Raw genomic sequence first — 15,529 nt, forward strand, 5'->3', positions numbered from 1 at the left:
CTTATGAAATAATGCTGAATAATATTATTCTTGAAATATTTACACAGGTTTTGGTGGGATTGGAGGTGGAAAGGAACATCAGTACCTTAAGGAGTAACTTTTTTCTGAATCAACCAAAATTTCTGACAACCAAAATCATTGTGAACTGAACATATATAATCCTAGCTCAAATAACAGCTAAGTCTTTCGAATTCATTTAAAGATGTATTTATTTACAAGATACAAGTGTTTAATATTTAATAGGAATTAAAGTGCTTAATTTTACAATGTTTCCAGTTCTCTGCCTTTATGACCAAATATACATATGTTACACAATATATACACTATCTACAAGTATTTTACATTCATATAGCTAGAAGAGAAAAATTACTTTTTGTGTATACTTTCTCACATTTGAGTTAATTCTAAAATTTTGCTAATATACATTTCAAATTGATCAGTCAACAATTCAAAAACCCAGATAACACTTATTCAAGAATATCAGTCAATTGTCACTCATAAAATGAAATGCTAGTTTGGTACAACAAACAAGAACCTCCAAAGTTTTATATACAGACATGATTGCTAATGAAGGGAGACACCCCTCCCCAAGTGATACATTTCAACATCCATATAATGTGTAATATATAATGTAATTCTGTTATCATAATGGTCCCCATAGACTATTATGTCTCTTCCCAAACCCATATATGTGTGTATATATATATATATATATATATATATATCACTCTATGTATTTGGTATTTACTTATTCAAATATGCTACAATATTTCTTGATTTAATTTCTCACTAAATCTACCTAATCACACTAATTCAATCTATAATGAATTTTAGGAAGGGGTAAACATCATGTAACTCTCAGTGACCCCCAATGAGTTAAAAACTATCTTGTAGAAGCCATGTGCTATTTCATCTCAAAAGACAGAAAGGACACTATTTTCTGCCAAATGTTCAGTCCATAAAGTAGAATACAGACCATGATTGACTTTAGAGGGATTTTTTATGTCAGTAAACAGTGCAGAAAATAGTCCAATAGAATTAATTCTTTTTTTTTAGGTCTAAAGGAAAAGTAATGACAAGATACTAGTGGTATAATTTAGAGGGCAAGGTGAAAGGCCCAGGTGTAATGGATCCCATCAGTGTGCAATTACATAGATTTACATCTTGTAGTTTATATCCCTCTGCAGTTTAAGTGTTTTTCATTTATCTTAGCATATATTGCTCTGATTTGGAGTCCAAGGGACTCTTTCTGTCCACCTCTCTGTCTGTTCTTGCTTGTTTCAGTTCCTAATCTTATTCCTCTCTACCACATCAGTAAAGAAAGCAAAGTTACCCTTTCATGACAACATGATTACAGGGCATACATAAGAATGAATTATACTAAAAATCCATGTATATAATTTATGTTAAAATATTTAAGTTAAAAAGAATACTTTCTATAAAAATTTCATTCCTATGGAAAAACAGAATTGGAAATCAACATTGCTTTTACATATATACATGTATGCATAAATTCAGAGAAAGGGTTTTAAAAGTATATCTAGTGGTCTTTTATATATCATACTCCTATTTTCTAAATCTGGAGACTCTATAGTAGATAGTAATATGAAAATAAAAAGCAATTTGATTTTACTAAAATTGGATGAGAATGAAAAAGTAACATGATCCACTACAGATGTCCAGTATAGTCCTAAGAATAAGAACAGGTTAGCCACAGATTTTATATTAATATATTCTTGAAGAATACAAAAGTTAAGAATGAAGACATTACGACATTCTTGCCTTTTGAATTAATTTTAGCTTATAAATACCATGTGATTAATCTTAGACCCGCTAACAGGAACATTATGTGATGTAGAAAGATTTAATGTATTTTCTACTGTGCATTATAGCAAGGATACCTGGAAAAGAAAAAAAAAAAAAGAAAAAAAGACCTTTGTTCCCTAGAAGTTTATTTGCTCCTGTTGGTGTCTTTTCCTCAGGATATATCCAGCTCAGGAAAATCATTATTACATATGCTCAGAATAAGAACTTAAGCCTTTGAGTATAACCATAAATGAGATCTAAAATTTAAAGGGGAATTTAGATCTGTTTCCTGTTTCCACAAAGAAGACAATAAAAAGTGTGGTAATTTAAAAAAACTGTTGTTGTTGTTGTTTTAATTTGGGTAGCTTACCCAGTGAATATAAGTACACCAAGCTATATTAAACTTCATGGAAAATGAAATGTGTAGTGCAGATGTGCTTTAACTGTTTTTAACCACCCATACATACCCTTTGCAAAAAAAAAAGGCTTTAAAAAACTTTAAAGTAAAATAAAAAGGATTTTGATGGTTACTTGAATCCAAGGAATAATGTTGTCCCTCCCCCACCCCACCCCCACCACACATACGTTCTTTTCCCTATACTGAGCAATTTGAATCACAGTATCACTCCTAGGAGTTAATTTTCTATACCCTTGTGGCTAGGAACATTCACATTAAAAGTTCAGTGTAAAACCTACCCTGTAGAGTTTTATTGCTTGCATACATGATGGCATTATAGATGCCATTATTACAAAAGTGGCTGGTGGCATTTTTCATTATTGGGTCCCACTTAAAACCTAGAGATAAGTCTGCACTACATTTCATTGGTAGACTTTCAATAAAGCAAAATTTATGTTGAGAAAACTGGAATGTTTTATAAAAAATAGTTTTATCAAAGAAGTATTTTGTTAAGTTTAGAGAAAGGGCACTTTAAAAAAAAGATGATTTAGAGAAAATAAAGAATAAGACCAGAATGGAATGTTGGTTTTAATAGTAAAACAACCAATTATTTTTCTAGGTTCAATTTGTCATGACTGCTCAGGTGTCTCAGAAAGCAAAAGACAGATTATTCTTGTAACCAGACAATCACATTTTGAGGTCCTTTGGTTGAGTGTTTCTAAATGGCTAAGAGTATTCCTTTGCCTTTCTCCAAGTAAAAGCATTTGTGATTCTTTAATAAGAAACAGGTAAGGCTGCTTCATTGCTTCTCTTTGTGCTTGGCAAAAGAACATGTGGAATGTGAAGATGGTGACTGGACAAGCAGAAATTCTCTTCTAATACTAATATTTCTATTTTTTAAAACAAATTAAAGATAATGTTAAGAGCATGATAATAAATATTCTCTTTACATGAGTATTCTTTAAATAATCTAAATTAAATAACATTTGATATTTATTGAGCCAAAGCTTGAATGTGTTCATGTTACTTCCATTCCAGCAGAACTTATTTGTAGGGAAAGTGTAATCTTCTTGTTGTTCAAAATAGTTTTCAAAAATAATCTGGCTCGTAAATCTTCTAATTGGCTCTTACATTTCCATTTTTCTATCCACATTTACAGAAGTCACCTTCTCCTGTTAATCATTCTACATTTCTATTGCTTCTCTTTTCTTGAGATTAAGAAAACCAAAGCATCACCTAGAGCCGTAGTTCAACCTCAATAACCACCCCTGAACACAAATACACACACAGCTGGCAACTAGAAAAGAGAATCAATGTAAAAAATTAAAAATTTGTCCTTAATTTAATAGGGCCTAAGAAGCTACCTTTATCTTTTTTTGGCTCTAAGTATTTGGTTTAATGTTGATGGATCATGGCTGGTGTTCCTTTTACAGAGGAAGGCAACCTAATCATGCCCACTATAATTAGTTTATCTGCTCCTTAGGGGTGTGGGGGGAAGAAAAGAGATACTTCAAATATTTCTTAAAAAAAAACAGGGCCTGAATAGATGTGTGGCAATCTCAAATTCTGAGTGAAGCTAATCTACATTTAAGGTGTAATCCTCAAAGGCCGAGGATAGTGGGGCCATTCTTGTTGATTTCTAGCAGACAGATGCATTAAAAAGTGACAATATGTGGAAAATGACAGAGTAAATGAGAAAAAAAAAAAAGAGAGAGAGAGATCTAATTTTGAGGAAAGGATTAACTTAAATAGCCAACTTAATGTGAGATTTTAATCACAATTACAATATAATAAAAAGCAGCCTTTGTGACAAGGAATCACATTTTGTCTATTAAAATTCCCCAGAGGATAAAAGGGAAAAGAATGCTCAAACTGTCATCAATCATCTTGTACCCCCCAGAAAAACCTGCCATTAAAATATTGCTTTTTTATATTGTATTTTTCCCCACTCTTCTTTAATGAGGTGGTTTAAAGAGTTGAGGATAAACTTTCTTAATTACCTATCCATCCCCCTCAATCATAGGTTATCCCATGTGAATTTTGTTTCATATCTGACAAACGAATAGGCCCACACAGTTATCTTAAGTGTTAACTATATATAGTCCTCATTTAACCACAATTAACAGTCTTATGGGAAAGAAAAACATAACAATAAATGTAGTTTCCATATGTCCCAGTTCTGTGTAAGGTCAGGTATCTTGTACATGCTGATATTAACTGCTGCAACAATTAGAGGATTGTAAAAGGTAAAATAACCTGTATGACTAGACCATCCCAGTGACCAAAATGCACTTATCTCAGAATAATCAAGACTGAAGCATTAATTAAACCCTCATCTTATATTTAAGTAGGTATTATTAGCACCTTCAAAGAGAGGCACTGTTTTAAATAGGCACAGAACAAAGAAAAATAGTACTTTAAAAATACTGTTGGAATTCACTAATATATCCCATGCCACATAAATTACAGCTTTTTATTATAAAAATATCAAGACCCTTAGATGTCAATCAGTTAAACATAAATCATCAAAAACATTTCTTAAGTTTAGAACACTGGTCAATTCCAAGATAAAACATGCTGTGTATTTAAAAAATAAATTAGAGACAAATATGAACCTAAAGTTGAAGAGAAAAGCATGTATAATGTGTGTGTATATATATATATATTTGTATTTAATACTATATATACATAATTGCTATATACTTAAGATATTTTATTCTTAGAAGTATTTCTACAAAAACAAGTATCTTAATAAGTTGAAAGTTTGAATACCAACAATTTGTTTTTTTTCTTTTGTTTTAAAAGAATGTACATCATTTATGCAGCTTGAGCTTTATAAACTAAATTAAATAAGTTAATAGCCTAAACTGTCCCTGTATTTTTTATTTTTAACGTGGATCTATTTTGGCAACATGGAGGTATATCTTTTAAACTGTTATAAATCCTACATGTGTAAGTGAAGACATTAAAGGATTTCTTAAATGAAAGTGGCCTTTTCTAACCTGAAGTGATAGAATTGATACCAGTTTTTTCCAAGACAAAAGTACATATTCAAGGAATAGCTCATTAAAAAATGCTCCATTTTTCACATTATTTCAAACTTTATGGGTAGAACGGCTCTACACGTTAATTTCAGTAAGAGTACATAAACATAGGAAAATAGTCCCCCCAAGGATGCATTTATGAGCCTGTATTTTTCAACATAAAGTGCTAAGAGATGAATAAGGAGAGCTGAGAATGTTTTGAGCTGTACATCTTGAGACCCCCCTCCATACTGCAGCAGGCCCTGGAACTCAGCATTCTGATTTTCTCTTAGGTTCAGGATGATCGTCCAAAGTGGCTGGATGCTTACTAGGGCCATCTTGCGTCTCACCTGTGACAGCTAAAAGGATGATTTTCAGCCACTTCTGTTTCAGTTCTTCACTGTCTGCAGCAAAGCTGTGCACAGACTTGGACTGGGTCAGTTTGAAACTGTGTGGCAGGTCTGCACTCCTCAGCATATCATCCACAATGTAGCCCAGGAGTGGAATGGTGGCCTGGGCTCTGACATCCTAAGAAAAAAGCATGGTACATAAAGAAAAAACATGGTGAGATGTGATCCGGTGCCCACTAAACCTCCTTTCTTACAACCATTCCACAGACTCGCACTGTGAACTCTCCATGGAGAGAGATGGGGATCCAGTGCTTTTAGCACAGCTTGTGTATGAGGCCACCCGTAACGTCACCTGAGTGAATTGATGAATGAGTGCTGACACCTAAATCAGCTAGAGTTCATTGACCCCACACCTCTTTCCCTGTGAGGGAGCCCATTCAGTTCTTCATTCAGTGTAAAAGGGAAGAATAGTCATCTTATTGTACAAAACCAGCAAATGTTAATGATGATTTCATTATCAAATGCAGTTCTATTTGGTGTTTCATTCATTCATGCAACAATTTACTTATGGACAGGAAAAGAATGTAGGAAAAACAATGAAACAGAATAAAAAACCAAACAACCCAATCAAAAAATGGGCAGAAGACCTAAACAGACATTTCTTCAAGAAGACATACAGATGGCCAAAAGGCACATGAAAAGATGCTCAACATAGCTAATTATTAAAGAAATGCAAATCAAAATTACAATGAGGTATCACCTCACACTGGTCAGAATGGCCATCATCAAAAAGTCTACAAATAATAAATGCTGGAAAGGGTATGGAGAAATAGGAACCCACCTACACTGTTGGTAGGAATGTAAATTGGTGCAGCCACTATGGAAAACAGTACGGAGAACAGCTCTAAAAATGGAGCTACCATATGATCCAGCAATCTCACTCCTGGGCATGTATCCAGAGAAAACCACAATTCAAAAAGATACATGCACCTCAATGTTCACTGCAGCACTATTTACAGTAGCCAAGACATGGAAGCAACCTAAATGTCCATCAACAGATGAATGGATAAAGAAGATGTGGTATATATACATACAATTGAATATTACTCAGTCATAAAAAAGAACGAAATAATGCCATTTGCAGCAACATGGATGGACCTAGAGATTATCATACTAAGTGAAGTAAGCCATATAAAGACATATATCATAAAATAAATAAATTTTAAAAAAGACATATATCATACGCTATCACTTATGATATATATGGAATCTAAAAGAAAAGAAAAAAGACACAGATGTACTTATTTCCAAAACAGAAGGAGACTCACAGACACAGAAAACAAACTTTGGTTACCAAAGGGGAAAAGGGGGTGGGAGGAGGGATAAATTAGGAGGCTGGGATTAACATATATACACTACTATGTATAAAATAGATAACCAACAAGGATCTGTATAACACAGGGAACTATACTTGATATTATGTAATAACCTATAAGGGAAAAGAATCTAAAAAAGAAATATATATATATATATATATATATCTGAATAGCTGTGCTGTATACCTGAAACTTACCCAATATTGTAAATCAACTATATTTCAATTAAAAATACACAAACACACACACACATATCTCAGCATTTTTAGTCTATTTCTAAAATAAAGTTTTACTAGCACTTAATGTAGATATAGGCTAAACCACAAGAGGTACATGAAAATTTTTATATGTTTCCAGGTGAGTGCACAATTGATTTAAGTGTTGTTGGTTTTTTAAGCACAACACAATCCATAGTGGCTGGTGCATGTCTGCTGTTCCCATATATTTATCTCAGATCCATTCAAATAAGGTCTCAAAAAATTGTTATTGGATAATGTTAATCCAAGGTTGATTTAAATTCACCTTCTCACATTCCTTTCTTTTTCAAGTATCCCTCCGTGCAGGAAAAAAAAAAGGCTTACTAATATTTCCCATCATTAAAAATGCTCCTTCTTCTTGCTTCTCCCTCTGATTCAACCTCTTCTCCCTATGCCCTTTCCTAATTCAACTCACATTTTCTCAAACCCACTAAATAGGAATGAGAGAAGGGGGCAAATGATTCACAGGCTGAAGAAATTATTGGCTATAGAAGGAATCAGTCTAAATAAACTTGAATTTTAGTTACTTATTATTTTTCAATTATAATGAAAAATAGTGAAACTGTGTGAATTCTCTTGTTCTATAGAGAAGTAATGGAAGGATTTTAAGTTCAGTGTCTACTGGCCTCCCTCCGTCCCTTCAGAAAGATGAAGTTTAGATACCTGGGGGGCACCATACATGTACAGCACAAGAGGGTCTTGTTTGGGGATCACACACCAAGCTTTCTGCCAAGGTTTTGACTTTTCCATATATTGAAGAAAACTGCACACCACACTGTTTCCAGATACTTCTGCAGATTCGATCTAGAAAATTCGATGGAAAGAAACAGTGAGAGAGTGTGAATGAACACAAAATGAACCAGATAGAGAGGTAATTCAACTTAAGGTAACATTCATAAATTACAATGTGTTTATATAAAATGTCTCCTGGGATTGTCTAGAGAAGGTTCATCTGCAATTATTATTTAAACATTCATCTAGATCCATGATGAATTAAGTCAATTTTAACTGTATTACCAGACCTGTAATTTAAATAAAATTAAACATTTATTGACTGCTTACTATGAAGGCACTTTTCTTAGCTCACTACTTGTATCATTTAATCCTCACACCAACACCAAAAAGTTATTACTTGCATTATTATGAGGTTTAGAGATGAAATAGCTTTCCTAAGATTTAGGAATTGGTGTGCTCGGATTTGAGTCTGGATCCAGAGTCTGAACTCTTAGCCACAATGCTATACCAATGTCACTATGTAAGAATGCAATAGCAAAAAGGCGAATACTTACCAGGAACCTTTGTCCTATACCTGAGATAATTTTAAAGTTTTTTAAATTGCAATAACTCTTTGTGGAACCATGTACGGTTTTCTGCTTTGTCTCCAAATACGTAAATCACTGGCTAAAAAGGGAACAAAACCCTCTGACTAAATGATGGTTTCTATTGCACATATCATGGAAAGCAACTGGTTTGCATCTATTTTCTATCTCTCAAATCCAGTGTCATCCACTGAACAGTGCTGGTTTGCAAACTGCTTTGCTACCAGTTCGAGATAAGCACAGAAAGCAAGAGTAAGCATTTAGAAACTTTTATAGCAATCTGACTTGTGATGATACCCAAGCACATAATTGTGTATTTTACAAAAATACTGAGCTGTGATGGTTTAGAAAGTAAAACTGGCCCTTCATCACAGATAGTTTGAGAAGCATTGACTGGCAAACAATGGACTGCTAGCCCACCACCTGTTTTTATATGGCCTGTGAGCTAAGCAGAGTTTTTACAGATGACCATTTAAAATCAATCTGATGATCTAGAATACGAAAACTTTGGACACCAACTAAGTGAAATGTTATCTCCCCTCCCCCAAAGGAATTCCATACTTCTTATTACCATATTACAAAAATTATACTAAATTATTACTTTTAATTTTGTCAATAAAAATTTGAGAAAATTTGTTTTCTCTCTTGTTTTAGAAGTAATATTCTCAGTTTTGCCTTTCAGCCTGCAAAGACTAAAATAGTTTCTCTCTGCCCTTTTACAGAAAAAATTTGTTGATCCTTGGTCTAGAGGACATAACAAACTAGTTGTCATGAGTAAGTTTCAAATATATATGTATATGTGTGTGCATATGCACACATCCACACTTATCTTCTACTTACGGACTTCACACTATAAATACATTTGATTAAATGTGTTAACCTAATAAGTAATTGATTAATTTTCCTCTAAGTACAGGTTTTTCTAGAAAACTACCTAGAGATTTTTATTTCATAGATACAGCCTGAAATGCACCCCTTAAAACAAGTTATTTGACTCATTATTCTATGCCAGTCTCATCCATTGCTGCTGTTCAGTCTTTCGAGACTGTGTTTCTGGAAGCTACTGAAGCATGTCTTTCCACCCTCCCTGCCAGAGAAAGTCCACTCTGGTCTGCCATACAACCAACATCTATATCCTAGAAGAATGCAGAGTTATAGTTTGTGGGCCTGTACTTTAACCTCAAGTGGACATTGAAGTTTATGATCCTTCTTCAGTTAACAGAAATGACTTTTTGTATGTTTATACAGTACAGTGTAGGGTTCAATAAACACTCATTGATTCTTAAATAAATTGTAGAAATTCTTAATAAACCAAGTATGTCTATGATTTTAGATACATAAGAGTTTTTTTTTTGATACATAAGAGTTTTGATCATGAGTCTATTCTTCACATAATTCCAGGCTATCTTGAACTTTCTGTCAAAAAGCCCTTATTATGTAGTTTATTACTTATGTTGTTAATATCTTTGGGTGTAAAACTTATTTCAGATACTAGTCGCATTACAGTTCCTAGGTTTGGGAGGTCTGAATTTATCTAAAACATGAATCAAGCTTACTTGTGAGACACTTCAGTAATATTTCAATGTAGTTCTCAGATTACTGTCACTGGCCATTAAATGATTCTTTTAATGCAATAAGCTGGAAGAGTTTTTCAGGTAATAAGACTTTAATCTAAATTTTAATAATATCATACAGTATTTTCAAAGCCAATATGATGAAACTGAGAGAAAAGCTTTCCTCTTAAAAAAATATATATAGTAGTAAGTTGGGCATTAGAAGAGATGTCAATTAATACTCTAATATTTGACCACAGCTACCTTCACAAAATCAATACACAATCAGCCCTCCATATCTGTGGATGTAGAACCTAAGGATATGGAGAACTGGCTGTATCACGCCACTGTATATAAGAGACTTGAGCATCCGCGGATTTTGGTATCTGTAGGGGTCCTGGAACCAATCCCCCGCAGATGCCAAGGAAGGACTGGATTTACTCTCAAATGCACATTGGTTAACATAGCACTGTCCCTCATCTTTCTGTACAACTGAGCATGACCGCAAGAGTCAGCAATAGAAAATATAAATCTTGCTCATCATAGTCCAAATTATTAAATACTAAGAAAAATAACAAAATATATTATTTGTATTCTTCAGAGTTAAAAAAAATTCTGTTTCTAGTATAAAAATCTGAAAGATATCCAATATTTAATATTTCATACCTCTAAAATTCCTTTTCTTTTCTTTTCTTCACTGTCTGTGAATCCACTTATTATCTGATAACAGTCTTTACAAACTTTGCTCAATTTACCACCATCATACTCAAGTTGAGCTTTATAATCAGAACACTTCCAACAAACCACCTTAAATTAAGAAAAAATAAAGAAGAGTGAATAATCATATTTTAAAAATAACAGGATTTAAGCAATAATCAGTTATAGGTAATAATAAATGAGAAAAAGTTAAATGTAAAAGGCAAATTTTTATCAGACTAACAATATCCCCATGAACATTTGGAGTATTTGTCATGTATTATAATGCTGTTTGTGATGGGCTCTGCTCGCTCATCCTTCTCTTCCTGGCCCTAAAGGTAGGAGCTCTTCAAAGGCTTGGTCCAGACCATTACACTTCATACCTCTGGACGTTTTATATCTTCCCCAAATGAATTCATGGTCTACCTTGCTCCCAGCTTTCTCCTTATCACACTTCGTCCCTCCCAACCTGTTCCCCTCTCAGAGTCCTCTCTATCGCTGGAAATAGCACAGCCTCCTAACCAGTTATGGCAAGTCAGAAACCTAGGAGTCATGCCGATACCTCTCTCTACCTCACCCCATAGATTCACCATGTTATAAAGTCCTGCTGATTTTATCTCCTAGATATTTTTTCAATCTGTCCATTTTTCTACATCTTCCTTGCAATTACCTGAGTCCAAGCTATCAATGTCCTGGTTTGGACCATTATAGCCTCACAACTGGTCCTTGTAGCATTCCTACTGGAGTCCAGGCCACTACTCTAAGATCCCCTCCAAGCTATTTTCCAAATGGCATCAGATGCTTCCTTAAAAATGCTAATCTGATATATTTCTCTTCTATTTAAATTTCTTTAAAGTCTTCCCTTTGCTCTTGGATATTGAATAAATTCTTAACCATGGCCTATAAAGTCCTGCATGATTTACCTCTCTTACTCTATCTTCAGTGACACTGGCTTCTTACAGCTCCTAGAGTGCTCTGCTCCCTCCCTCTCTCATCTCTGCTTCAGTGAGTTAGCTCTTGCTCATCCTTCAGATACTGACTCAAATTTCACTTCCTCAAGGAAGACTCCTCCAACTTCCAGAATACAGCCCATCTCTTATCACTGTGCTATTAAAGTTCCATATGCTTTTATTTTTTTTTTAGAAGATGTTGGGGGTAGGAGTTTATTAATTTTTATTTATTTATTTTTGCTGTGTTGGGTCTTTGTTTCTGTGTGAGGGCTTTCTCTAGTTGTGGCAAGCAGGGGCCACTCTTCATCGCGGTGCATGGGCCTCTAACTATTGCAGTCTCTCTTGTTGCAGAGCACAGGCTCCAGACGCGCAGGCTCAGTAATTGTGGCTCATGGGCCTAGTTGCTCCGCGGCATGTGGGATCCTCCCAGACCAGAGCTCGAACCCGTGTCCCCCACATTAGCAGGCAGATTCTCAACCACTGCGCCACCAGGGAAGCCCTCCATGTGCTTTTTGCATGCACTGATCACAATCTGTAATCATATACTTGTGTGATTTTTCGATTAATGTTTGTCACCCTAACTAGGCTGTAAGCTCTATGAGAAATTGTCCTTGTGTATTTTGCTATTTATAGTAACTGTTTAAAAAATAACCTTGCAGTTTAAAAAATTATCTTCTTGGGGACTTCCCTGGTGGTCCAGTGGTTAAGAATCTGCCTTCCAATGCAGGGGACATGGGTTCAATCTCTGATGGGGGAACTACGATCCCACGTGCTGTGGGGTAACTAAGCCTGCGTGCTGCTATTACTGAGCCCGTGCACTCTAGAACCCATGTGCTACAACTAGAGAGCCCGTGCACCGCAACTACTGAACCTGCATGCTCTGGAGCCCACATGCCACAACTAGAGAGAAGCCTGCGTCCTGCAATGAAACATCACACACGCCACAACAAAGATCCCGCGTGGTGCAACTAAGACCTGACGCAGCCAAATAAATAAATAAATAAAATTATCTTCTTGCTTCTAGAAGAATATTTTCCCTCATTTATAGTGGACAAACTATATTTAAGAAATATAAATATTAGTAAAACTTTCGGTTTAGATTCACATCATGTAAAATTCATAATAAAAAATTGTTCATTGTTTTCTCATACTTTCAATGAAATTACACTAGGATTTAAAATTAGACATGTCTGTATCTGCAAATTCATATCAACTAATATTTATTTTCAAAGTATGTCACAGTACATTCATATTTTTGTTTGTTTACTGAAAGCAAGTATGTCAATATCTGAAATCATTTCAAGCAAACTCAATGAGAGATTTAAAAAAGTCTTGCACTGAGGGGGGAAAAAAAAGATGTTTGCTATCAATTTGATTTTGATTATAAAACTGCCTCACTGAGTCAAAACTTAGGTAAAAAGGAAGAATAAATCTGCAATGTAATTGAGAATAATCTGAATGTACTATCAATAACAACTGTTGCATGAAAGCATACTAATAATACATTCAGTCATGAAACTACAATGCCTACCCTTCTCTATGCTTATGTGTTGCTTTTTAGAAGAAAGTATTAATCTTCAACTTGGTTTACAAGGCCCTCCAAAACCTGCTGCTACTTCTCTCCAACTTCAAGTCATGCTTTGTTCCTTCTCACTCTTTCCATATGAAACAATTCAATCCCTGAAAACCTGTCAACTGCCTTAGCTGGCTTGAGTTGCTGAATCTTGTTAGAGATATTTCATTCCATTAAATGGACTAGTGTGTCCTTTTAAATTTATAACCATAAACCTCTAATAGGCATCTTTGTTTCTTTGGTAGGCTCACTTTTTCCTGCCCAGAGACAACTATTACATACTTAGCTCTCTTTCTCAAATCTCCCCCCTCCCTCTTACTTCCCCCTTCACTTTCAGATGATGACTCTTCCTCATACTTCAATGAATATGTAGATATTATCAGACCTAAATTCCCTCATTTCCCACCACCAAATCAAAAGCACACCCACATTTCCACTCATCTTTCCCTTTATCCTTTTCATTATAATGGAGGGAAGTTTCCCTCTCCCCATCAAAAGTATGAACTTCTACTTAAGCTATAGGTTCCATCTCATATTTTCTCAAAGTCATTGACTCCTTTGGTTATTATTTATCTTTCTATTTCTTAGATTGCTCATTATGCTCCAGCTACATGACCTTTTGGCAGTCTCAAGAATAGATCAGGGCTTCCCTGGTGGTGCAGTGGTTGAGAGTCCGCCTGCTGATGCAGGGGACATGGGTTCATGCCCAGGTCCAGGAAGATTCCATATGCCGTGGAGTGGCTGGGCTCACGAGCCACGGCCGCTGAGCCTGCGCATCCAGAGCCTGTGCTCCGCAACAGGAGAGGCCACAACAGTGAGAGGCCCGCATACCGCAAAAAGAAAGAAAGAGAGAGAGAGAGAATCTTTCTTATGGTTAGCTCTTTCTCACCTTTTAGGCATCAGCTTAAATATCAAACGCCTCAGATAGGTCTTCATTTTTCTAACTAAAATTGGTTCCAAATCTTCTTCCATTACCGTTATTCCCCATTTTAACTTCTTGATTTCTTATTGCATTTATAGTCATTTGAAATGCTTGTCTGTTAATTTGGTCTGTTTTCTCCATTAGAATGTGAGCTCTGTGAAGCTGGCTACCATTTTGCTTACCAGTTTTTCTCCAGGACCTAGCACAGTGCTTTGCATAAAGTTATCACCAACAAAAGTTTATCAACTAAGTGATTTATTGAATGATTTCTTTGTTTTTTTCCAAGTTAATGATTTTACAACACTTATATAGTGACTAACAACCTTAATGACCAAGAAAGCTCACATACATGTCCACATGCTCGACAATGATGCCTTCTCCTCGTCAGGGCATTAAAAGGTTCCTTGCATTTCATACACATTGTAACTTCATTATCTCGGATCCATCTTGGAGCTCTTTTTCCTAGCTCAGCAGTCTAAAAAGGAAAGAGATTCAATTTTAATGGCAAAAACTGTCATTTCCATCCATCCATCCATCCGTTCATTCATTTATTTATTTTAAAAAGAATTTTAACAACATTGCTCATACCATGTTCTGAAACTCAAGATCCAGAAAAAGAGAGAGAGAAAAAAAAAAGTTCAAAGACATTTAAGCAGCATGAAAAGGCACTCTATTTTATTCATCTAAGAAGAAATGAGATCCTGTCCAAATAGCCAGTTTTGGCAATGCAAAGGGAAAAGACTGGGTAACAAAATAACTAGATAGATCTTCTGCAACTGCAAAGAGAAAAGAACTTAAAGAATTTAATTCAACTTACAGAAACCTCTGAGTGAATGTCATTATCCTTGGCAATTGCATTTCTGAAGGTTTCATGCCTCTGATGGAAAGCATCAATAGTCTCTTGAAGTGCCTAAAATATACATGAAATTCAAGGCAGATATTAAAGTATCACATGCAAATTAATAAAAACACTTTATTAAACAAATATCTAGGATGGAAATCACCTTAAAAATTAAATGACCTTATTCTGATAACTACAATATGTGCATAATACAACAATATGTGCACATCTGGGTACACATACAGAGGTTACCACAAAACAAAAATGAAAATAGAAATCAGGTTTACCTTGATCCATTCTTCTTTGTCTTGCTCAGAACTAAAACAAACAACAACGAAAAATTAAAGTGAATAAAGAGAACATTAATGAGTTATACCTGGTGCATACAACTGTATTTATGTTAGTCCAACTTTCTGGAAAATTCAGGGATGTCCAAGAAGGAGTTATAATAAAAATTAAACAGAAT

At 34.8% G+C, this 15,529-nt stretch overlaps 1 protein-coding gene across 12 annotated transcripts in view; it reads right to left on the reverse strand.

The window, feature by feature from the left end:
• FGD4 (FYVE, RhoGEF and PH domain containing 4) overlaps window positions 1–15,529 on the reverse strand; it is a 196,060-nt gene that overhangs the window by 6,723 nt on the left and 173,808 nt on the right. For 10 of the 12 annotated variants that reach the window (XM_024747117.1, XM_024747121.1, XM_024747126.1 and 7 more), the window contains 6 exons: window positions 15,351–15,381; window positions 15,040–15,132; window positions 14,572–14,697; window positions 10,748–10,888; window positions 7,873–8,013; window positions 192–5,754 (listed from right to left, as the gene is read on the reverse strand). In XM_024747117.1, coding sequence (XP_024602885.1) covers window positions 5,497–5,754; window positions 7,873–8,013; window positions 10,748–10,888; window positions 14,572–14,697; window positions 15,040–15,132; window positions 15,351–15,381 — 790 coding nt within the window. In that variant the 3' untranslated portion in view covers window positions 192–5,496. Of the gene's footprint in view, window positions 1–191; window positions 5,755–7,872; window positions 8,014–10,747; window positions 10,889–14,571; window positions 14,698–15,039; window positions 15,133–15,350; window positions 15,382–15,529 lie in introns of those variants that run through there. The other 2 variants (XM_024747119.1, XM_024747118.1) reach the window with 1 other exon arrangement.

This window comes from Neophocaena asiaeorientalis, unplaced genomic scaffold, assembly GCF_003031525.2.
Source record: "Neophocaena asiaeorientalis asiaeorientalis breed wild unplaced genomic scaffold, Neophocaena_asiaeorientalis_V1.1 scaffold487, whole genome shotgun sequence".
Taxonomy (NCBI): Eukaryota; Metazoa; Chordata; class Mammalia; order Artiodactyla; family Phocoenidae; genus Neophocaena; species Neophocaena asiaeorientalis.